This window comes from Xiphophorus couchianus, chromosome 5 (assembly GCF_001444195.1).
Source record: "Xiphophorus couchianus chromosome 5, X_couchianus-1.0, whole genome shotgun sequence".
Lineage (NCBI taxonomy): Eukaryota > Metazoa > Chordata > Actinopteri > Cyprinodontiformes > Poeciliidae > Xiphophorus > Xiphophorus couchianus.
This window is the reverse complement of record NC_040232.1, coordinates 14363132-14389213: the sequence shown is the minus strand read 5'-3', so window position 1 is coordinate 14389213 and position 26082 is coordinate 14363132. Positions and strand designations below refer to the sequence as shown.

The 26082-nt window shown below is 38.5% G+C and overlaps 1 protein-coding gene across 2 annotated transcripts; it reads right to left on the bottom strand.

Annotated features, from left to right (window-relative positions):
- Positions 1-205: 205 nt before the first annotated feature.
- On the bottom strand, positions 206-21722 carry lcorl (ligand dependent nuclear receptor corepressor-like). 2 transcript variants are annotated; one of them, XM_028017229.1, is made up of 8 exons: positions 21583-21721; positions 20681-20746; positions 18361-18449; positions 18128-18254; positions 15603-15794; positions 15435-15507; positions 1976-6921; positions 206-1881 (listed from the first exon to the last, which is right to left on the bottom strand). In XM_028017229.1, exons 1-8 carry the CDS (start codon positions 21674-21676, stop codon positions 1874-1876), a joined length of 5595 nt encoding a protein of 1864 aa, XP_027873030.1. In that variant the 5' UTR covers positions 21677-21721; the 3' UTR covers positions 206-1873. The 2 variants fall into 2 exon arrangements, with proteins under 2 accessions (XP_027873030.1, XP_027873031.1); XM_028017230.1 differs by lacking the exons at positions 206-1881; positions 1976-6921 and adding an exon at positions 8067-13294 and having other exon boundaries at positions 21583-21722.
- Positions 21723-26082: the final 4360 nt, after the last annotated feature.

Here is a 26082-nt window from a genome sequence, read left to right as displayed (position 1 = left end):
GACAAATTATTACGTCAAAATATTCTATATATCTACCTGCATGCTATCCTCAAATGGATAAAAATCTGTGCTAGCTTAAATTTGTGTTTCAAAACTAAGCCTACAAGTGTCAAACCCTTTGGTTTACTCTAAATTGAAGGCTTGTTAAAGATATGTACCGCCTTGGCCCATTCATACAGTATATTTTAACAATAATCACTAAAGATTTACTGGAAAAGACTTTATTGATCCAGTTACAGACACCTCTGATGCATCTGTAACGCACTGTATAAAAACACTTAAAAAACACGTACAACAGAGCACCAGGGTTATTCACCACAAGACCGAGCCTTACAAACCTCCCTTATGATAATGCAACCAGTGACAAATCTATGCAAATGTGTAGTCAGTCATAATACTCACTATGGTTACGTTTTGACCTATGTGCTCTTAGATGGCAGGAAAAGCAAACTGATCCCAGATTAGTGTTGGTCAATCAATTCTCCAGCCTCATCTATGACCAGTAAGCTAAACAGCAGTAGGCTTAGCACAGCCCCAGTGGAGGTAGGCATCTTAAGAAAAAAAAACAAAAAAAACACTAGAGAAGAGGTAACATCTCCCATCTGTTCATATACTGTAAATAATGCTAGAAGTAGAATATGATTTAATGCTATGGTGGAAAAAAATAGTTTTTGTTACTTTCCTGCTTCTTTGAAGAGAGAAAAGCAGAGCGATCTGTTTTAACCCATTAAATGTTGAAGTGTGAGGACATTGGTGACTGCAAGAGTCCTGACATGTTTTAATGGGTTAAAATCTCATTCCATGTCAATGGACAAAGGTGAATAACATCCCAGGCCAATGGTAACTGGGTACATCCATTTGTCTGTCAGCAATAAAATAATTTCTAAATAATGATAAATCATCTGGCTTTGTATTGCACCAAAGAGAGTTTCTAAGTTTACAGTAGGACCTGGGGGTGGGACACGGGCTGTGCAAAACATGGGAGGAGGAGCCTGTATAGTGGGATTAATAATCTCACGTGGAATAGTGCAAGAAGTACATCTGGCAGCAACTATGTGAATGCTGGAGGTGAAAACGAGACAGATTACTAGATTACGACTAACCACGAATGGACAGAGAAATCAAAGCTTATGTCCTACAACTGCTTGGTGGGACACAACAAAGAGCATGTAGTCACTTGCAGGTGTAAAAACAAAAAAATTAAAATGCTTTTAGTTGGGGAGACAAATTACTAGCTTACCTAAAAGGGACATAAAGTGTCGATTCAGTTACAATTCACCAAAGACCATTCCTTCATTAAAAGTATTTTTGTGGTCTGCTAAGTGAAAATAAACCAAAGGCTTGGATTAGACAAACATTGTTAAAGTATTTCAATGATTTATCTTCGATGTGATCAAAAACAAATTAAAGTTTGTATTTTAAGAGTGCTAAAATAAGAGCTGTTATAAATATAAAAAGTATATATTTAACAGATTTTAGAACAGGAGTGATTTTTAAATAGCAAAATTGCAAACTGAAAGAACAGAAGTGGTGTTGACCTTCATGTGGGGTGGAGCTGACGGTGCTGCGTTGATGCAGTCGAGCTCCGTCTTTCCTAACAAGGTTTCACTTTATAAATATTCAACCTATTAAAACTCTTGAAAGTAATGAGTAATGCTCTAACATACACGATCAGAGAAAAGAAGCACATACATGTCCATGGATAACAATAGTGCAACATCAAGCTTTTTTTTTTAAGTTAGACTGCTACATAGCTGCTGAGTGTAAGACTGAACCATAGTGAGGCAGTCAGTCCACGTGGTCAGCTCAACATCCAAAGGCACCAGGTTAAACTGCAGCCTCATCCCAGAAAGAGGAGGAGCCCTTGCTTCATTTAGGTTCCTGGCATAAAGACATAATTTTAATTTGACAGGCTTCATTGTAATTATTCAATTTTAATGTCTTCAAATTGAAGGAATAGGAAAAGGGTAGTTACCAATAACATAGTCGCACCATCTTGGCCCGGTCAGGCCCCTCATTCGCGATTGTCTCAACACTTTCGCTGGTGGTGGTTGTGGTATTTCAGGGGATGTTACCTCAGATTGATTGCGTTTACCCCTCTGTTTCCCATTTGGGACGGTTTTGGGTGCACAATCGGGCCGCAATCTTGAGCAAGTCCTCTTGTTCAAGCTCCTTTTTCCTCCATTTCTCACAGTTTTAGCAACTCCTTCCAGGTCCTTCTCGTTTCCTTCAAAGAAGTCCGTAGAAGGCGAGCCATTATCCAGTGTCACAGTGCAAGAGTCCCCCTCCTCCTCGGTTGACTCGTTGTCTGGAGAGTTGATCTTCCTCAGAAACACACGACATTCTTTCAGCTTCTCGGGACTCCAGGCTTTTGAAGAGAGCTTCTGCTCTTTGTGGATATCAGCATGTTTCAGAGTTTGATCGACAGAGCAGGTGGGAGAACTTTCCTGAAGAGAGTCAGATAGCTGTTTTGCTGATCTGCGTAATGCTTTATGATGATTCAGTTGAAGAACATTTGCTATTGGCCTGTTTGAGGAGACCATTTTTCTTTTGCTTTTCTTTTTACTTTTCCGCGATTGCCACCTCTCCCTTTCCCTCAAAGTAAAAAACCTTCTCCTCACTCTAAACAAAGTGGCCTGAAACTGAGCAGACAAGCTAAATCTCCACCACATGACACCTCGATTGTGTTTGCCCACTGCCAGTCTGGAAGCAAACAGTCGTCGACGTATCTGATGAGCCTTTTTCTTTTTCCTCAGTTGTAGCATAGCCAGCTGATGCTGTAGAGGACTTTTTGGCACAGCCTTTGGAAACTTTTTGATATGCTTGCGGAGTCGCTCTGCCTGCGGACTGTGGCGAACATTTTTATTATTGGTAGAACGAGGGAAGTGCATGATTTCAAATGGATTACGTGAGCTTGCCTTCTTGACAATAGCCAAAGATTGTGTCTCGGTGGACTGCATAAACCAGGAGCAGATCTGCTGCATACTGCAAGACCTTGGTTTGTTGGGTGAACAATCAAACAGTGTTCGGACCGCAGAGGACTTTTTCGACTTTCTGGTTACTGGACTGTTTCCCATCGTGTCTGGATTAGAATTATGGACCACTTCTTTGTCTTGGTCATCAGGAGAATCAGTGACCCACGTGTCAGAGATGACTCTTATCCGTCTGGCAAGCTCCTGGCTCATTGTCTTCTCCTTAGCTGATGCCGCCCACCACCGTACCGTCTCTCTTGGGCTAAAGATCGATTCTAGTGAAACCTTTGCCACTTTGCTCAGATCTTGAGTGATGCTTTCTCGTTCTTTTCTAGAAGGCTGTCGTTTTAGTGTCTGAGTTTCTGCACTCGCTTGTTGATCCTCCTGTCTCCTTTCACTGCTCGCCTTGTTTATTAGAAGCTTCTTGGAGCGCCTCAACAGAGCATGACTGCAATTGTATGTCCTAAATGTAGAGGTAGCAACAGCATGCACGAGGTGTATTGAGGGTTTCCTCTCCCTTTTTGAGTGCCTTAATGGTATAGTCTGATTTGGCAGTTCACATTTATTTCTATTCTTTGCTTCCACCACCTCCGTTGAATTACTTTTAATTGTACTGCTGCCTATGCAAGGCTCTTTTTCAGACTCTAATAGGAGTGCTTTCTTTGGAGGTTTCGCTTTAGGTGATATCCGGGTCTCTCTATTTATCTGAATTTGGCGACGCCGAGGTGACGCAGAAGTAACAGTGACTGAAATTCCAGAGATCTTAATTTTTGCAGGTCTGCCTGGTTTTCTCAAGGGCGCAGATTCAAGAGGCACCTGACTTTTAATGCTACTGATAGACTGAGTTGGGGGCTCTTTTGCAGTTCTAATAAAACTAAATTCTTCTGGGGATGATTTAATGATGCACGAGGTCCTTGTTGAGCAGTGTAATGAAAAGCCCAAGTCACTTTTAAGATCCACTGCATGGCCAGTATTGTTGAAATCTGTTTGGAGCTGGTCAAAACTCTCAGACACCACTCGTTTGTTTCTTCTTGAACGACCATACACAACTGTTATTTTAAGGTTCTTGGTGACATCGTCTTCAGCATCAGTTTTGGAACTTTTTCCATTTAGTGACTTAGACTCCAATACAGCATCTGAATCTTTCTGTTTTCGTGGACGGCCAATGGGCCTCTTCACTTTTTGCTCGAGCTGGGGTCCTAGCTTTCTTGGTCGGCCTGGACGTCGTTTTGGAGGAGTGGTTTCAGCGAGGGACACCGACTCGCGTGGTGATCGCTGGTTCTCAGTTTCAGACAAACGTTTGGATGGAGTACCATCACTTGTTCTTGCACTTCTTTTAGGTGAAGAGGCAGCTGACCTAGGTGAAGACTGACAAGTTGCTGATTTGGCCAGTGACGATGTAGGTGATTCATGTGAGGTAACTGCTTTTGCTGGTGAAGGACTCTTCTTTGCAGGTGATACTGCATTCTCCTTGCTTTGGCTTTTGTGCTTCTGAGGTGTCCCTGCCCATGAAGACTCTACACATGGGTCAAATGCCTCCTCTGCTTGTAAACTAGAACCGGAACCTGCCGACTTAAGACTATACTTAACTCCTTCATTATCCTTCACTTGGGATACATACATGAGCTTTATTGGGCTGATGTACTGAATTTTGGGGCTAGGTGGGCTGCTAACATTTATTGTATTTTGGAGCATCTTCAAAGCTTTTAGTCTTCTTGTAGATGGCCGGAGCCTTCCATATGCAGAACTATCACTGCTATCAGTTTCTTTTTCAGGGCTCTCTTTTTGAGAACTCCCCTTTTCAATGGCCTCAGTTTTCTGTAAGATCTGACATTTACCCTCTGACTGTTTACGTGCTGGTTCAAATGGTTCCTTAGGTGTAGGCTCAAAAGTCAGGTTCCCTTTGTGTTCCTGTGGGTACGGAGGGGTTTTACTGTCTAATTTTGCCAGGGTGATGTCAGTTTCAACAGATGAGGCATGAGAAATAGGAGTATGCCATGTGATGTAGGAAGAAAGCCGCTGTGGAGGGACTATATTCCTCACAGACTTTCTTATTCCCCTGGACTGATGTGACTTACATGTCTGCCCCTCATTCATTGAACTATGAGTACCTTTATCTGGTGTGCTGTCTGTATCATAGTTTTGAACTAATATGGCTTCTTCTTGGCTCCACCCACACCCTTCATTATAGTCAGTAGAAATGGGAGTCATCGATACTGTCTGTGCTTGCACTGCATGGTCACCTTTTAGAACTTGCTTTCCACGTGTGTTCAGCAGCTCAGGGACATGTCTAATATTAGAAATGGTAAGCTCGCCTTTGCCAAAACATGTTATTCCTTCTCTCTTTTCCTGTTCAGTCTCAAGTTCATCTGTTACCATCACTGCCTTCACATCTTCCTTAGCTTTGTCCCTGTCACTTTCAACAGAAATTATGCATGGTGTTCCCTCATTAACCCCTAGATCTAGATTCTTTCCAAGTTCCACCCTTGCTTCTGTCTCTCTTACACAAGCTTCTTTAATTAGATCTGAGTCTAGGGAAGTGACAGAAGTAGGTACAGACATGTTTTTTGCTTTCGGTCTTGCTTTTTTAGCTTGTGTCCCCATACTCTGACTGTATGACAGATCAAGCATGGCCAACTCCCTTTTTATTGCTAAGGCATTCCTTCTGGCACATGCATCGTCAGCAGGAGTTGCAGTAGCGACCTGAATTGCCTGCCGCCGACGAGAGCGGGTGTTAGGTGACTTTGGCTCTTTGTTATGATGCTGGTTAAACAGCTCATTAAGATTGTAGTCACTAGCACTGCCTGTGTGGAGCACTGTGGTGATGATTTCAGTCAGCTGGGCATCAGCATGGAATGGCTGGCTGGTTGAGGCATCTGGGGACTGGTCCTCAGAAACATAAAGAGCTGTTGTAGAGACCAGAGTAGGGTCTGCTGTGATGGTGTCCAGATTCCGAGTGACACGTCTTACAATATCCTGCAGCGAACTTCCCCCCAGATTCTGTTCTGCCTGATTATGTCCTACAGTCTTATACTGCAGCTCAGCGTCTCTGGATGCATCTACACCTGCCATGTGGCAAGCACTCCTCTGACTGTTTTTACCTGTAAGGTCAGCTTCCTTCCCCTGAGTGTGATAGGAAAGTGATGGTGGCTTTTCATCCATTTTATTACTGATATCTTGGGGAATAGGAGAAAGACGAGGAGGAGAAGGACTACGCTCTCTGTTCAGGACAGTACAAGTGCTATCCCCATCTCCAAAACCCGTTTCTTCTCTGATTCTGACAGGTGTCAGACAGATATGGGGTTGACAACAAGAACAGGAGCAAGACAGGTGTTTCTTATTAAATACAGACCTGCATAATCTAGAGGAGGAAGTACACAGCGGGGGCTGTGATAACAGTGTAGACGAGACATTTGACATCAGCATGTTTACACAGCCTGCTGCATGGCTCTGGCTGGAATTACAGTGTAATGTCTCAGAGCATGGAGCTGGACACTTTTCTGTCCTGCACCTCTGCACACAGTCAGAGCTTGAGCCCTGCTGACTGTCACTGTTACAGTCTTTGAAAGAATGGTGATGAAGGCTGCCATAAGATTCAGAGTCCCCCAGATGGTATGGGAAACTGCAACGACTTTGATGACTACAATCACCTGAAGGGCAGTAGAACCTGTAGTGATGGGTGTTACATTCATTTAAAAAGACTGAATGGGGTTTTATATCAACTTGTGGGTTTACGCCACAGTGACAGCAGTGAAACTCAGCCTGACTAACTGATCTGTGAAATGAAAGCAATTTTTCCTGATGAGCTAGTTTAAGGATTTGGTAGAGTAAGGACTGGTGTGGTGGGCAGAGAGAACGTAGAACGGCATCCAAAGCAGAATGTTGGTGTAACGTAGTCCCTCGTTGTCCCACAACTCCCCCTTCTTCTGTAACAGATGGCAGCCAGGAACTAAAGATAAAAATGCAAAACCTTCATTTAGAGGGATATACCGAAACAAACATAAGTCAGCAAATAATTGTTCACAAAGAATTTCAGCACAACTGTCACCAACTATAAATAGAGATAGAAACAGTAAGACCTACCATGATAAACTGACTTTGACTTAGGGTTGAATTTGAATCTGTCTTTATGATTGGATTGATCTGACTATGTATTTCTGTACAGAGCTGTTTATACAGACTTGGGATAACATTTACTGTGAACTGACACTATTGCTGCGTATGTATGGTGTACATGATGTGCAAATGTTTACGTGGAGAGATGTTTCAACATGATCATATAGTATGTGGCAAGTTGATGGTTAACTGCTGTTAAGATTATGTATACTGCAGTGCTAAATGTGTAGGAAGGCAACATGGGAGCGACCTGTGGCTTAACCAAAGTAGACAATATAGTATGAATGGGGATACGTGCAACTTCTAGGGTGAAATAAAAGTATAAAACAGAAAGTGAAATAATATTGCTTTGTTTTTGCTGATTTTCAACTTTATACCTTAAAAGATTGCTCTAACTGGACAAAAATAAACAAACCATGTCAATTCAGCCGCCTACACAGAGGAGAAGCCATAACTCCAGACAACCCGGCAAGAGCAGAAAGTTATCAGAAAATATATAAAAACATTATTGGTGGTAAGAATACCGGTGATATCTTTTTTTCTTAAATTGTGAATATTAGTATTTATTTATATTTCACATTTAATTTATGGAGAGCTAGTTCTATACCAGTGAAAATTACTTGTGCCATGTAATTATCCCCCCCTCCCTCCAAAAGATTCTCTCATTTTTGGAGTTATATAGATTCTAATTTTATGAAAACTATTTATTTAAGAACAATTACTCATAAAATTAGATGAGCTGGAGATTTAATGAAGTTGTTTTACATGTCTAGATATGAAACTGTGGTTCTCTCAGTGAAGCCAGGCTGAAGTGACAAACTGGTATTTTCAATTATTCCATATTTTTCCAATTGGTGGCTAGCAGCTATGTCATTAAATCATCTCCCTTGACAGGAAGTATATTTCTGCTTTTTTATTATCAAATTTTTTGCCGGTAAGGTTTTTTGATGAACAAAAAATGATGCTGCTAAGACTAAAACATTTTAGGTAAGCACCATGTAAAGCTGCCATTTTATTGCACCACATAGGCAGTTCCTCATAGACAGTAAGAACAGCTGTCCATGTCAAAATATAGTGTACTACAAACATATTTGGAATTAAAGCCAGTACAAGTTACTGATTGATGTGGAGAACTGTTTTATTTATCAGCTGCTGAAGGTGACCGAGATGTTCTGCTGAAAGCAAAAGGAACGATTGTAGAAGCGCTCAAAGGCATTTTCACATTGTATGGCAACAGTATGTTTGTATTAACATTTCTGCCAACAAAGTAACAGTTTCAAAATGTCACCTATTGTTCAAAACAGCCAACAGTTACAGATGTTTTCCAATAAAAATCAAATATTCAGCAACATTAACTTTAATAGAGTGTTAGAGAATACATTTTTTCTACCTGATAGTTAAGTACTTTCTGGGTCTAGACCTTGTCAGGGACAAACTTTACAAAATATAAAATTACATTCTGTAGTGTTCTTGTTGAGTTATAATAATCAAGGTAATTTCTAAATCCCACTTAAATTATTTTATAGAAACATAAATACAAAAACACAACAATGAGGAAATTCTGTCAGTTCTGGAGTGAAATAATATAAGTTCAAAAGCATTCATGCACTTGTAGCATTACACATCACACTGGATGAAAGCGCCCCGTCGTAAATTAAAAACATCTACAGTCAAGCCTAAAATCACAGTTACACATCACAATTCATAAATAACAATGCATACCACAACAATACAGGATTCTACAAAAGAATAAATAAATTATAGTGCAATAGTTGATTAATGCATGAATATAAGATTAATGTGAAGTTGCTTTACTGATTTGCAAACAGTTCAAACAAAAATAACCCTTCACCTAAGAACCCTAATGTCTATGCACAACGTATTGCAATTAGCCTTTTGCATTAAAACATTACTGTGTTCTCATTTGTTTGTGGGAAATTGGACTTGGTTATAATTTGATCGGTCAGCCCTTTTCTCATATGCAGTTTTATTTAATCTGAAGGCTTCATTAAGCTGAAACAGTGTTCTCCAAATTACCTAAAATGTATGTTTGTAAAACCTTCATCCCAAAAGTACAGACCTGGTAAAATACAGGTATTTACCTCTAATTTACCAAGTATGTAACATACAAAAAAGTGAAAAGTGAGAACAGTGAGAAGAATTATGGAGGATGGCTGCTACCAAAAAATCTAAAAATAAATAGTACAATAAAATATCGATGTACCAAATATACAAAAAAATAAGAATTTCCAGTTTTCCAATCAGTGTGACATGAATTATTTGTCATTTTAATAGTATTATCATTAGTACTGCTGTTTAATGGTGCAATTTATTTTCAAACTTACTTTTTATTAGTTACCTCTTTTACATATTCCTTATTTTTATTTATTTTGCCAACTATTTATTTTTTAAATGTAACCTATTCATTGTTTTTTTTATTTAATAAAAATATTTTTTTCAAACTAATAATTTATAACAGTTAATTTTTTAACATTAACATGGGCCTAGTGAGGATAGATTCAGTAAGTGTCTCTGTCCTTCAGTATTTACTATCTAATTGGTTATTTAAAGAAATATAGACATATTTCTGGAATAAATAAAATAAATGCATTACCTAATTTTTCCTGCCTTTTCCTACAGCACCTGTGCGTGTGTACCAAAAGAGCAGAAAAACTCATTATACAAGTCACTAGATTGAGAAGAATTTGAATAAAAATCCTTTACAATAGTTAAATAAATTTTAAATTGGCAATAAGTAAAATGTTCAGCAGCATTCACTTAAAAACCTCATCACCACATTCACCAGGAGGTTACAGAGGAATAAGGACAAGCAACATTTCCATGGGCATTATTAAACACCTAGGAAATTCCCAAGTTGAACCACTGCCCTACCTCTGAAACCGTGTTTGAGTTCTTGAGCTCATTTGTGAGCTGAAACATTCAACAATTTTTACATGTGGATATTTAAGTACATATATTTTCTAGATTTTATCTTCATTTTACCTGATTTAAATATATATAACATGTGAAAAGGGCCTTTGATACAATAAGCAGCCATCGCTGAGTACCTAAAGTAATACTGTGTAGCCTGAGACACAGTTAACAAAAAAGTTGTAGAGACCATCACACAAAAAATACTCATATACAACAAAAGAAAGTTGGGAGACGGGGAGCTTTTGAAGGAACATGGCAAATATCCTTATAGATTTGAATTTCTCCATTAAATGGCTTTCTATACATATAGGAACTAAAGTATTGGTAATGACTATAGACTTAGGCTCTCTTCCATGAGAAACAAACAGCTCATAAATGTTTTTAAAGATATAAGAGCTCCATCACAAGCAATGCCAAACTGGACACTGGACGTATGAGATTCAGAGGTACTGTATAATAGGTTGAGGTCAGACGGTATAAGAGCACAGGAAATAGACAGGCTAGCATAGCAGCAAAATAAATCACAGCAGCTTTGTGTGAGTAACCCTGAAATGCTGCTTTGGTAATAGCACTATTCATGAAAATGGGCCCAGTTGAGAGGCAAACATTAAAAGTACCAACATCTAGAATTTTCATGAACAGAAGCAGCAGCTTTTAAGCCTTGCATTAAATAGTTACGATCAGAAAGACATTTCACACAGAAAAACCCTATTGTAGTCTCCACTAACCAACAAATAGTTATCAACGACAACGCGCCCTGTACATGCAACAAACGCTAATCTGTCTTTCAGCTTCATGCTCTCCTCTGCATCTTTGAGTCTTAGTTTTATATAAGTGTTCAACAAAGCTACACATCTATGTGCGGGGTGAACAGTCGAGTAAAGTTAAGCAGCAGTCATGTATGAGGTTAGCAGTAATACAGCTACTGTAGCAGAGTTAAGTAAATATTTGATAAGAAAAGAACATTGTTTACAAGCAGTACATGTACAAAGAACCGACGTGTCCCCAAGCTTCTCAGTGCACACTGTAAAACATGCAGCACAGTAGCATTCCAACAAATGTTCCAGACAAGCCCGCACAAAATAAAAGCACACAAAAGTTAGGTTTAAACTAATCTCTTGAACATAAAACTCTTTATGTCATGTATAATCTCCCTGTTATCAGAGGCGTTTAACAATGTTAGCAAATACCTCAATAGTTGTTATGGCTCTAAGTCACTTGAGAAGCTCAGGTAAAACCCAGAGAGATAAAAAGCTGAAAATCACAATCATCAATACTCCACTACCATGGAGTTCCAAGAACTGACATAAACCTGAATGGCCTAATACTCTAACAGCTAAGAAACAAATATGAGAGTCACACTTTATTTCAGAGCTCCAGAGGTTCAAAGCTGTGTTTTTCATAACTGATCCTCAGCAGAGTTAACGCTAACAATTAGGGCCAGTTTTCCCACTGAAAAACATAACAATAATTTGCCAGATCACAACCTTCTACATGCAATACACATCAATAAACTAACTGTAAAATTATTAGATTTTTGTAGTTTCATAACTCTTAAGTATAACTTAGTTTGTGTATTATTCTCTGAGAACAGTGCTGTATTTCTTATTTTCAGATCCCCATTTGGACCACTAAATGGTCCAAATGGACCATAAGATTTATTTATAGTAGACTGAGTAGATTAAAGAGAATTATTTAGAATCATTAGTTCTCTAAATGGGTACAAAATGTCACCCTTTGCATGGTTTGTATGAAACGTCTTGTTACAGACTGCTTCATTTCACAGTAGTTTGAAATGGCATTGTGGAAAATAATTATCAGCACCCAATTTAAAAGAGAGTGCATAAGATTGGTATTGGTATTTTCACTAAACTAGAATTTGTGAAAAAATAATTGAATGCAATTAAAATTCACAAAGTTCATTTAACTTCAGTGGTTTTGAGAATTTGGTTTAGTAGTCCATGTACACTAAAGATGCAGTGAGCACCACAGTTACCTGAAAACTGTGCAATTTTTTAAAAAAATCTGGTTAAAAACAGCCAAGGACCATGTCAGAAAAATACAACCTCAAGTGTGACTATCACATCACAGACACACAAAAGACCTGAATATTAATATCAATGTGTTTCTTAAAGGCAAGAGTTAAATTTCTGACAGTCTCTAGAGAACTTCTATCTTGTAAGAGTTGGTTTGTTCAAGTGTTGAGGACTTTGAGGCGTTCTGTGGTCTAAAAACTCTTCGTGTCGGCAGCTAATGCAAGACTTCCTGAGTTACTGGAATTGGTCTTGGTACCGGATCCAGACAAGTTGGAACTAGATGAAGAAAAGGTAGCAGATTTCTTTTTGGGAGGGTTCTTCAGAGTTCCAGTGCGTTCTTTGACTTTGTATTCCAGTGTGCTGTGTGGCACTCCATAAACTCCTTGAGCTTTAGAGACACTCATGCGGCCAGCCATCACCATGGTGATGGCTTCCTCCATCAGCTCATGGTTGTACTGCCGATACCTTCCCCGTTTTTTCCTGGGTTGTTTGTCTTTATCCCGGCAACCGTCTTCTGGCTCATCCAGTGAGGATCTGCGTGGTCCCAGACGATGAGGTATTTGGCTGGCGCTGTCTGAACAGCCTTGAGCCAGCAAAGGCGATCTGAGTTTGAAGAAAGATAAAGGTCTGGCAGATGCCAAAGACAGACTGGCAGTACTCTCTGTTAGCGAGGTACTTTGATGGAGATCTTCAGTCGTGCTGCAGTTCTCTGCTGACACCGACACGGAACGAACCTGAGGAATCCGCAGGGATGTGGGAGATCCCAAACTGGGAGGTGGACTTGTTGGTCGCTGAAGAGCATTCCTGAGCTGGGACAAACAGTAGGGGAGGGTCTTTTGTTGCCCACTTGGCTTATAAAAAACGAGAGTAGACGATGGGAAAGTAAATTCTGAATTCTCCTCTGCCCCTCCCCCAATTTCTGCCTGTTCTGCGCAAGCTGCCACCTTCTGCAGGACAAGGCGGGCTTCTCCTCCCAGTGTTGAGGCCATCGCATTGTGAGAGGTTGCCTCATCCCTATAGTCCCTGCCACCTTGCTTAAGCTGATGCAGCACACCCAGCTTCCCGTCAGTCCAGCTTTCCAAACCTTGCCGCAAGGTTTGCAGGGGTATCCCATAGAGCAAGGCAGCTCGCTGCTCCTGCAGCCTCCCTGAGCGGATATCCTTCAAAGCCTTGGACAGCAACCGCTCAGACAGCTCCCAGCTCCTCTCAATGTACTCGTTCGGCTTGTGCTGCCTCCTAGGAATGGGAGGACCAAACAGCAGGGTCAGGATGGAGGTGATGATGGGGGTTGGCTTAGGGGACAGGGTGGGGTGAAGACTCAGGGGTCCACTCCTTTATGCCTTGTGTTGGTAACATCACTGCAACTGCTTCATGTCTGTATGTTCTCAGTCTGTTTCACACACTGCTGCCTGTCTGTCACACACACTCTGTGTGTGCAGCAAAGCCTCTTCACGTCCAGGTGGGACAGTCTGTGAATGGCATGCAACCCCTGCAGCTTTGAGATATCCAGGGACTTTTACATGTTGGTCATAAATAGTTCATTAAAAGAGGAAGTAAATGCGTTGTGGAGTACTGCAATGATGTCCTTATTGTCTCATTGTACAATCCTGGGGTGTTGGTAATGGTGAAGCCTTTATTGTGACGTTACCGCTCAAGAGATAAAAGAGTCAACCCCATGGAATCAAAGTATCAATATCAAATACAAGCTAGCTTTTACAATGTCGTGCAGTAGTCATAACTTTTGAACGCTTGTACATTTTCCATGAATTACATCCCCAAACTTCACTGTAGTTTGTTTTCATTTAATGTGATACACCAACACACAACGATACATAATTGTAGAACAAAAGGAAGACAAGGCAAGATTTTAAAATTTCTTTGCTAATAAAAATCTGGACGTGCATTTCTATGCAGTACCCCCTGAGCCAATAGTTTGTGGAACCATCTCTCTTTGAAACTAACTGCAAGTTTTTTGTTGTGTTACCTGCTTGCTGAATCTACAGACTGAAATAGCTCAAGATAAGTCAGAAGCGATTGTGACTGTATGTTGACATAAATTGTAGAGTCTTAACAAAAATTCTCAATTGAATTGTGGATTTTTACTAGACCAGATTGAAATATTGTGTTATAACCCAGCATTAAACTTCTCACCTTTACCCCCAAACTGTTTTGTGTGTTCCTTGGTCTTCATGATGTTCACTAATGTTCCTTGACTATCTACTGAAGCCTTCACAGAACAGATTTATACAAAATGGCCGAAAAATGTATCACAATATACAAATTTCATATCAGTCAATGTTAATAATTATTTATTATCTTTTTGTTTTAAATATCGGATACTAGGGCTGGACGATGTAGCTAGAAAATGTATCACGATACAAGTGCTTCACATCAGTCGATATCAAGAATTATTGATTCGTTTTTTGTTTTAAATATTGAAAATAAGGCTGTTGCACTCATTTTCTTCCTTCACTTCACATTGTTTCTTATTTTTAAGTAATTGTGAGGCACAGTGGACTCCTGCTCCACAAGTTACTCAACAGGTTGTTGGGTAGGCACCTAAAAAGTGAGTGAGTTAGTTAATGCCATTCATCTTGCTTAGATGCATGAGAAAAGTTGAGGGGCTAAAGACTTTCCTCTGCCTACATCCCCAAAATGCTTTGTGGTTCTGAATCAGAGCTCTGTGAAATTACTGAACATTCTATCATATTTACTATTGACATTAAAATATATATTATTACTGATTTATTGCCCAGCCCTAAGACACAGGTGGACTATTTACTAAGTGGCGTCTTCTGAGGATAACTTTAGAATCCCATTTAAGTAAAACAGAAACTAAGCACAAATGGATGCCACTGCATTTTTAATCACAATTTTACCAGTTTTATTTATTAGCTCACATTTTTTAAAATCTGTATACGCCTTTTCTTCCACTTTATGACTTTACACTACTCCAAGTTGTTTTATCACATAAAGACACTAAAATTCAATAAAGATTGTGGTTGTACCGTAGCAAAAATGTGAAAAGACTCAAGGGATGTGAATATTTTTTTAAGACAATGTAGGATTACAAACCCGTACAACAACAGAATTGAATTATTTGGGCTGAAGAGCTGCCCGCTAAATAACTTACAAGGAAGAGCTATTACAAAACTATAAGTCAGTCAACAGTGTTAGGCTGAAGCACCCATCTTAGTATTGACTTGCGAGAAGATGAAAAGATCAGCAGCACCAATTTGGTAATATTTTATTGCCAGGGCATTTTTTGATAAAATGCCAACATGCCAAGTTACTCTTATTCCCTCATAATTTTTTCTCTCTTTGAATATCCCAAAAACTTTAAACTAAATAAATCCATGCAAAATAAAACTCTTACCCTGAGGCGTTGGAATTGGATGATGTTGTTGCAGAGCTTGTGGAGTTCCGGTTTGAGAGATCCAACACACCATCTGTTAAAAAGCAAAAATATTTCATAAATATAAAACTGTACGGAGTCAACTTTATTTTGATTCAAAGTATTTTAACCTCCAACAGCTTTTCACACCTGTTCGGTTCACTGTGAGATCCAGAGGAGCATCTGATGTCTCTGGCACCGGAGATGAGGGTCTTGTAACTCCATTTGTTGTGGTACGGAGCAGGCACTTGGATGCATACTCCTCAGCAAACTTATGTATCATCTTCTTCATCAGTTCATGAGCAACTAAAGGTATTTTGGGATCACAATCCAGGGTCACATCTGAAACACAAAGAGAAGTGATCGAGATGAAAGTTAAAATCAACTCAACTTTCAGCTGACAATTTGTATGATGGAACAAAGATGAGCTCGTAAACGCAACCTGAAGCTCATACAAACACAGAAATTTGCCTGTAAGCATATCTCAGTACATTAATATTCAAACAATAAAGCTAAGAAAAAAAGAAGAAAATGACTTTTAAAAAGGTGATGTAGTGCAGAGTATTAAAAATGTTCTCTCATTTTCTTATGAACAAAAAAAGCAAAAGTACTTCCCTTTTATGTTCTCTACTGGACACATAAAATCCAGATATAAACGCAACCTTTTCCTGGCTAGATCCAAAGTACAAGACCATTAACTTTTTTTTTTTTTTTACAACTTTTGAGTTGCTGACATCAGCAAGTAAAGTAAAATTTTTCCTCAACTTATTTCTCAGATTTTGACGAAGACTAGGTGAAGCATCAGCATCTGTTGTTGGTTTTAATTAGGCAAACATTAACTACTTTCATGACAATATGCATACACTGGGACATGTTTGACACAAAGTAACATCATGTTGCACTTTTTGTTGGGGCTAGAGATTTGCAGACAAGATAGGTATGCTGACTTCACTTCAAATATCAAACATGACGAGACAGAAATTTGTGCCCAATCAGGTAGTTTCAGACTCAATCAGAATTAGGCCTTTCATCCTGCTCAGACTGGTATCTACTCTAAACACAATAATAACAGTTAGTATCTACTGCTGTGGTGTGTCCAGAGTCAGACTGTCATGTTAAACCGTAAAGTGACAAAGAACACTTCAGTTTGAAGTGGGATAATTGTTTCCAACTTAGCAACGTTGGCGCTGTATTTATCCATTTTTAAGACACAACCAGTGACATGTTTTTAAAAAAGCGACTTGCAACTTTTTCTGGTTTATTGGAGACTTTGGTGACAAAACTAGAAAGCACTGATAGTACTGCAATTACAACAAGTAGTGAGAGCTGCAGCTACAACCTCTGAAGTTTGAGGTGGACCTTGGGCAGAGAGGATGCTATTGCACTACTTATATAAATACAAACCAATGATTTATTCCTTTCCATTTTGTGCAACCAAACAAAAGAACAAGTACACAAATAGAGGTTTTACATTATTATACGTCTTGTTGATTTAATGAGACACAGAGGCTCAGAATTTCTAAAAGGTAGGTTACATCTTCAACTGTCACCAAGTGTGGCAGCAATGATTGAACTTGGGGCTGTCTGGAAAACTCTGACTTTCCAAGTTAGATTTTCAACTTCAGGGGACATTCTTGTTGCACTTCAGACCACGAATTCAGAAAAGATGACTTTTACATAAAAAAAACAGCGTATGCCAGTTTCTGAATTATTCCTGTCATTTCTAAGGCTTTGTCCTACACTAATTTATTAGCCAGACAAAGTTAGACTTCAGAGACAATTAAAAAAAACTTTCACTTTGCTCATAACCAGGATATTATATTCCACTGACATAGGGTTACAGAACAGCCCCAGTGTGATTACTGATACTAATATTTATCTATACAGTGAACCCTCGTTTTTCGCGGGGATTGCATTCCGAAAAGAACCCGTGATAAGCGAAATCCGCGAAGTAGTTACCTTAATTTTTTTACAATTATTATACAGCATAATTAAATACTCTACATTGAAACCAAAGAACAAAACCTGTTTTCAGGCCTAAGCATTTGTTTTAACAAATATGACGCTTTCTTACAAATAACTACAGTAAAATAATCATTGTAATCATCACTACAAAGTACAGTAGAAGAAATTGTGATATACTGTTCCTCTGACTGTGACGCTGTGGCCTGATTCCGCTCTCTAGTGTCTTTTTCTTCTGAAGCCTGTGGAGCAGATGTGTTTTTTCAAGAGAGGAACATAGTTATCGGTAGTTGTTGTCGCTTTTTTTTTCTTCTGGGCAAAAATATTTGCCAAAATTTGCCAAGCTGTATAGTTAAATACCATAACGTTATTGGCACACAGGTAGAGAAGAAGCGCGGAGACTGTTTAGCCAATCAGGACGCAGAACACAATGCACTGTGAAAAAAAAACTGCATAAAAATCTCAGTGAAGCAGCGAGGCTGTGAAAGGTGAACAGCGTTTTAGTGAGGGTTCACTGTATATGTATGTGTTTTCAACAATAATTTTCCTAATTGGTCTTTATCTAGGGAACACATTTAAAGAATTTATTTATTTGATATTTTCAGGTTCTCAGTTCATTTCTATTGGCCACACTCAGCATACATCAAAAAAGATCCACACATGTTCTTTTTTTTTAAGGCCAAAACAGGGAACACAATCAATAATAGACTGACCTTTCTTGTGAAACACAGCTTGAAGGAACTTGTGTGCTGATTGGCTGCTCTCAGAGATGGTTGAGGTCTGACAAGGAGAGTAATCAGAAGGGGAAGAGAGAGGCGACACAGCTGCGGGTACTTGGTCCTACATGAAGGAAAAATAATCAGTTATTTTATTGGTTCTTCATTCAGATCTTATATTATACTGTGTAAGAAATTGTGCATTTGACAATGTCATCAAAAATCCTTACACTGAGTTTGTCCAGTGGCAGATTACAGAACGAACATGTTGAGAGGCTTGCCTCTGCCGACCAGTCATCCAACTCATCAGGTTCACAGTCTGTAAAACATAACAAAAACTCTACATTTCCTCAAATACAGCTTGACCCATTCTGCGTAACAAGTGATGGGTATTTCTTTGGCATCGTGTTTACAACCTTTTCACCTTTCATAGCAGAAATCAACATGCAATTTTTTAGCTATTGAGAAATTAAACTATGGATTTAAAGTGAGACCCAACAAAAGTGGTGGGTGCAAAATTCAGATGACACTGGGAACAGCAGAATGTGCAACAAGCAAACTTCATATTCACTGAGAGATTCAACATAACTTGCAGATCATAATTTTACAACAGCTGTATAATTTTCAGTAAAATTTTCCCTTAACTGCTGGCAGGCCACACTGCTACACTAATTCAAAAGTACATGGCGTTTCAGTTGCTATGACATAATGCTATAAATAATCACTGTTACGGAGAAAGATTAAATAAAACCTACTTAGTAACATAACAACTTGGTATGGGATGACAGGAACCACCACTAGATTATTTCAAAATCTAATGTAGATCTCTAGTTTGATACCTTAAAACCTTGTCCATCACAGTCACTTAAATTGATTAAAAATGACTAATCAATAAATTCACTTTTCTGGACTGTGGGGCTGTTTTACAGATTAAATTGATTGCTTTTTGCATATGCCCAGATCTCAAAGTCAATCCCATGTTTACTACCATATTTCCAGTGTCTCAAAATTATTTCCTGTCCAACAGTAACTCTGACAATGGTGGATGTTGTACATTTTATTATATTTTATTATATTTTCTGACTTGCAACACACAGTGACTGTTACTAATCTGTCTTCAATCTGTAGCATCAGTCTGTTTTTGAAGCAATAGCCTTTTATAATATACTCAAAAATGTTTCATATGTCTCAGTACAGTAAAAAAAAAAAAAACAGCTTGACCTGCCAATTCCAACAGCTACCGATTTTTCTTATAGCCGTCTCTGTCAAGTTTTATAAGATCCCAATGCACCTTAATTGTTCCAATCCCAGTGACTAATAGCTGTGAAACAAAACAAACTTGCTTTAACTGCACAAGGTTGTCTTATAAAATGAAAATGTTTAGAGCACTGATGTCCAAACTACTAAATTAATTAAACAAAATAATCGATTCCTTTTCATTTAAAATTTCATTTCACTTTTTTTCCGTTCTCTCTCATGACAGAACAAAAGGAGACAGTGGCTGATTTTCAAACCTTGTGGAGGTAGAGAAGACTGATGGATAAAATCGGTGTCATATTCAAAATATCGGCTGAAAGACCTGCGCATTCCTAGATCTATGGCATTAACCTAATGAAAAAAAGTTCTAAAAATATGTTACATTTTGACACATTAATATATTTACAGTCAGACTCATGACTGCAAGCATGCTTTAAAAATCTTTATATTTATTAAGGTCTGCTGTTTATCTGCTATATAAACAGCTGTTAAATACATTAGGTATATATTTTATTTGTCCATAAAGGACATTTTATGTTCCCTAATAAGCATCTAAAACTAATATTTCTTAAAGCATTGATAACTATTTTCATAAAGCATACAGGTTTTAAGTTGCATGTATTTTTTCAGTGAATATCAGCAAAATCTGAATATGTATCAGTTTTTGAAGGGCTGTCCTATTTCCCTGTACAATATATTAATCGTTAGCTAAACTAAAATGGTTAAGTGACAGAGGAATCTGAACATGTTATAGGTAGGAATAAATCCAGGAAATAGGATTTAGCATAAATGTTGAGTTAAAATTTTGAAACAAAACAATACCCCAGTGACTATGGCCTATTGGACATACAGTATGTTATCTGGATACAAGTGTAATTGAGTGAAAATATGTCAATGCAGGAAATGCATAGGTGGAATGCACATGTGTTGGTGTTCAAACATAGGACAAGGTCCTGCTGTTTTTGTATTGTGAAATAAACAACAAGTAATATTACATTTATGCTTTAAATGCTGCAACACGTAAACAGGTCAACTAGTTCATGACTGAGTCAAAGATTGTTTGTTTAAAACCTAAGTGAACCATCATCCAAAAAAAATAAAAAATAAACAGCTGGCACCTCAAAATAGTCATACATAGAAATATTTTTAAGTCAAGTTTCAAATGTCAAAAGGTACCTTTGTACTCTACAAGGTTTCAGGGCGTTTAAAAACAGACACACTCATCAGTTTGACAGTCTGCTTGCAATAATGCAACGACCAAAACACTTTGAGTATAAAGGATTAATAACCTACCCACAAATAAATTAAGGTCTCTCAGCAGCATTGGGCCATAAATTCCCACCAGAATACTTTCAAACCCTGCAAGACAAAAAGTAACAAACTGTCACTAATATAAATGTTATACTCTGGCGTTTAATCACGGTCCTAATCGCGTTATTTGTTAACGTAAATCCATACAAGGCCTAGGAAAAAACTTATAATCGTGCCGATGCGGTTTGTTCAAAACTCAATTGCAACAATAAATATATTCAAAGGTTAGTAAGATCTTTATATTATCGTATAGATTAAGTGGCAGATATTGGGTTAGGTCCTTATTTTCATGTCAGACAATAAACCGTATCTACCGTTGACTTGGACTAAGCTAGCATAATCTTGACACAACCGGATTTCCGAGGCAGTAACACGAAAAGGGGTTCAACATGGGGCTAAATTGATAAAAGTCGTTAAGTTGAGCCATCTACAGGGTTTTATCCTTCTTATGTGACATTAGCTTTCTCTGCATATCAACAAAACCCCTCCCATAAAGATTAGCTGAAACCTAAACTTAGCCTAGCATCACGTTAGCATAGCCGATATATATGAATGTGTCAGTAAATAAACACGGTAAACGTCATTACTACATTACAAATATGTTATTATACCACGCCGTGATGTATGTGTGAAGCTGTAAAACTGACACGGAAATGCCTAAAAAAACAAACACCGGCTAACAGCTAGCTGGCAAAGCTTGGACAAAGGAGCTAACACGCAAGCTAGTTGCTACAGTTATAAACTACCTACAGTACCGACAGCAACCAGCAAGCTACTAGTTAGCAAGGCAGCTTAGGTCGGAGCAGCGCTCTTTATTGGCGGCTAAAGCTAGCCAAAACAACTGAGTTGTTTTTGAAAAACTAAAACATGATAGGATTTCATACCAACGAAGTGTATCAGTCTATGCCGCCAGGAATCAAGTTCCCGCCGAAACCCTTTCCTTTCTACCATGCATCTGGTGCATTGCACGGCCGCCATTCTCTCAATCCCTACCCCCTCTCTCCCTCTCTCTCTCTCCTGAGAAGAGACGGGATGAGACTGCCACACAAATGTTCCACCAGCAGTGTACCACTAGAGGGAGCTGAGATAATGATAAACAGCTACATAACTTCACATAGCCTTGCAAAATATGTTTACATTGCATTCATCCATCGACCAATTCATTGACTTTACCCTCTTATGCTTGCAGGGTCACAGGGGGCTTGTTGAATATCTACAGCGGCCAAAGTGTTTACACATCTTGAATTTTTCTGTATTATGTCATATTGCAACTGAATTCTTCAGTGTATTTTGTTGGGAAACATAACATAGTGTGTAAATATGCAGGGGAGGGGAAAAGATAACAGGCCATCTTGTTTTTTACAAATAGAAATCTGAAACCTTTTGTTGTTCCTTCATATTCAGTCCATTAAATCTAATGCCTTAAATAGTCCAGAGCAAACAACACATTTTAGCCACAAAGTAAATATTAGTAAAAATAAAAAAAGAGTCCAGCTGTGTTCTTCTCCATATAAGTACAGCTTCTGTGAAAACCCTGGATGCATAATTGGCACGGTGGCACAAAATAGTGACAGCATCATGACATTGGGCGGCTTCTCTTCAGCATGGACAGAGAACCTGCTCATGATTAAACCTGCAAAAAACATGAGACCAGTTGCTGAGGTTGCAGTTGCAGCTTGTTGGTATTCTCCAACAAGCTGCTCACAATATTGCTGGAATCTTGTCCCAATTCTCCCAAGATAACTGACTCAACTGTATTTCAGCTTTGCACAAATATTGAAAACATTTACTTTGTTCTTAAGTCACTTTATCATTAAATGTTTATATATATATATATATATATATATATATATATATGTTCTGCCTTTTCGTAATGCTCCCAGTGCTAACTAGAAATAACCAATCAGAGCCAGGAGGCGGGTCTTAGCGCTTGTCTCGTGTGGCGTTGCTCACCCCTCCCCCCCACCTCATTGTTTTATGCTACCACCACTGTAGCTTTTTCCTATCAGCAGATCTTGTTGTGAATGCTAGGCTAGTTAGCAAGGCCATCAATGACGACGGAAAAACGGTTTTCCTGTAACGGTAAGTTATTTCTCCCATTAGCACATTTAGCAGCACATATGTGAAGTTTAGTGACAGCGTTTAAACTTTCCTCCTGGGTGTGATTGGTTGTTTTTGGCCCGCAGCAGTCCATTTCTTCAGACTGCAATGATAGCTCAGTGAGGAGGTAGAGAATATCGATCTTTTCACCAACTATCTGTTTAACATACTGTCATGACATGGAACCCCCCCCCCCGCCCCCCATATATTTAAATAAAAGTTACATACTGTACCTTTAATGCTTAAGATCACTTTTTATTTGGAAGATTCATATGTACCCAAGGCTTAACTTCCTGGCTGATGTATTGAATTGTTGCTTAAATATTTATGACAGAATATTTTTTCCTCATGATACCATGTATTTTAAGAAGAATCCGGGTGCAGAGAAATGTCTTTGCAACTTACTGCTGCTACCTATGGAAGCCTGTTTCCGCCACTGATAAAAAACAACAACAATCTCTCATTATATTGCGATACTATCTCAATATAATGATTTAACTATCATATTAAGATTTTTTTTCTCTCTTACTCTTTAATCTTACTCGTACTTGATTGAGTCAGCATCTTCACCTTTTAGGGGATTGTTGTGCATATTTAGAACAAAACTTGTTCCTCTGTGGGACAGAGACTCCATCTCATTCCTGAATAACATGACAGTTGGATTCATGCTTATGCTGAAATCTTTGGAAGTGTTTGAATACGTGCACATGGGACCTTCAGGCATCAGGAAGTTGTACCCGAGAATATGCCAAGCATGTGAAGGTCCTCAGCTTATTCTTGTTATTTGGATAACATATGTGGCTTTTTAAAGAAAAGCATAAAGCAGTCCATTAGAAAAATGGCATGTGATGAAATTTTGACTGTACAATTTGATAAAGAAATGATAAGCCTTGTATAGGTGGAGCCACACGATGGCAGTAGGGTACTTTCTGAGCATGTTGACTAAATGTGGAATCTTGTATATATTAAAATGTGGGGGATTACCATTGGGCTGTGGACATTCACTCAAATAATACACACCTCAACATCATTAATGTTAAAGTAATCCAGCACTTTATTAAGATGATATTTATTTTCATACATTCATGGTTGGGTTGCCAACAGGAAAGTAAACCCCAACACCCAAATGGGTCTAAAGGCCTGGCTTGAGTTGTGTGTGTTTGCCTAAATAATTTGTAATTGCTTGAGAATCTCATAGGATTAAACAACACCAAAACACTTTATGCACTTAAATCATGGGTTTAAATGTATGCTTAATGGTCCGAAGGGAAATGGAAAATATGCAAAATTACAATTGCTGATAGGTTTCTGTTATTTGCACCATTAAATGAAAGACTTGGAGAATTTTATTTTAATGAAAACACTTTTCCAGTGTAGATCTCCAGTCTCCTGATGCAAATTACCAGAACTTTGCATTTATTCAAAGAGAATCCATGAAAAGTGTGTGAATTTACAACTATGACTTTCATGGTGGGTGTGGAAGTGATTAACTGGGGGACAGAGACCAGGAGGCTGATTAGAGAGCACACCGATATAAGGTGCTTTGCAGGGCAGTTAGACACATGTGATTGAATGTAGAGCATGGTGAAGGCAGCAAGTGTCACAGGCCCAGGTGGTATTCATTGTCACGGTGACTTAAGGCGCTGTCGCTGTGGAGATGATGATGAAAGACTGCAGTCTGGTGGACGGAGCGTGACCAACAGCATTCAGCCCACTATGCCCTGAGGAGAACAATGATTATGTCCAGACTGGGTCACAATAATAACGCAAAGACTTTAAGATGGCAGCCAAGATTGCTGAGCAGTTTCAGAGCGCCGCCTACCACTCCCATCTGTCATTCTTATAAACTCTCAATCTCTCAGGAGTAAAAATGACAAGATCCAAGCACAAGTAAAGTTTTCATCAGACTGTAAGAATATTTGTATGATTGCCCTGAAGGAGACTTGGTTGACAGCTGATGATCAGAGCCAGGATTGTGAGACTGATAGATATTTCCTACCAATTTGGCTTAATTGTGATGGACAGCTTACTGTTAAATCACAAGGAGTGGGTGTGGGGTTGTCTGGCAACTCACAATAATATACCAATGTCAGCTCAAGGAAGGCTTGCAGCTCCCCTAACAATGAACTCTGTTGTGTTTCTGTTGGTCTCTTTTTTCCCTTGAAAGAAATTCCAAAAATATTCAAAACTGTGGTGTACATTCATCCCAGGGTAAATGTGGTAAACACAACAGCTGCCCTTACAGATCTTGTACAGGACTAATAAAGCATTCTTCCACATTTTTAATAGGACATTTTATTTCTTGTTGCCTGAAGAAGTCCCCTGCTCTATCAGTATGTTAAACAAAACATGGACAAATGCTATGGCACTATTAGAGAATCACATATAATGGATCCATGGGGCTCTTTGGAACATAAATGTGTTCTTCTTATTCCGGACTACGAGAGAAAAAAACCAGTGCGCAATGAAATTGCCGTGTGGACAGAAGAAGCTATCAAAGTATTCATTAGTAGTTTCTACAGCACAATCTGGAAAGCATTTCAAGATTCTTAATAATTTGGATAAGTTGACTTTGACTGCGTCAAGTTACATTATTTTCTGTGAAAATCACATATTTCCCCTACAAAATGATTACAGTACCAACTAAGTGATCAAAGCTGCATTGAATCAGAAACACATTGGGTTTCAAACAAGGAGATATGAATCAATGCTGGATTGCTCAAAAGAAAATAAAGATGGTGAAAATTAGGTAAAAATTAATGTTCAAGATTAACTTAGAAGGGGTTATTCTCACAAAGTCTGGAGAATTGTTTGACATTCGGATTACTAAAAAGGGTTCTTTGACCTCAATAAGTCTGATCAAGTTCTTGCTAGGCCTGTCACGATAACAAATTTTGCTGAACGATTGTTCCAAAATGATTGCGATAAACGATAATATTGTTTGAAGACCTTTTAACACTGATTTAATGGAAATTACGTAACAATGCATGCGATTTCCTGCTAAAGATAGATACACTTTATTTTCAAAAGAACACTTAACCTGGAACTGATAAACAAAATAAACAAAACAACCAAAAACAAAAATAAAATGTATTCTCTGTCTCCATTAACAAAATATGTACTTGAATAAAAACTAAACAACATAAAGCCAAAGTGGAAATAAGTACTGCATTCAACCAAAAGAGTGCAGATTGTGAAGTCTGTATACTATGTTGCTCTTCAGTAATCATTAGATTTAAATAGAGAAAATGGGCACATCCGACTACCTGATGCAATAGTTCATA

Bases quoted from the DNA above. Each gene is read 5' to 3' on its own strand.
- lcorl (XM_028017229.1), bottom strand. From the start codon at position 21,676: ATGGCGGCCGTGCAATGCACCAGATGCATGGTAGAAAGGAAAGGGTTT. The intron at 20,747-21,582 runs GTATGAAATCCT...TTTGTCTTGCAG, and splicing joins TAGACTGATACACTTCGTTG to GGTTTGAAAGTATTCTGGTG. The intron at 15,508-15,602 runs GTGTGAAAAGCT...GCTTTTTAACAG, and splicing joins TCTCACAGTGAACCGAACAG to ATGGTGTGTTGGATCTCTCA.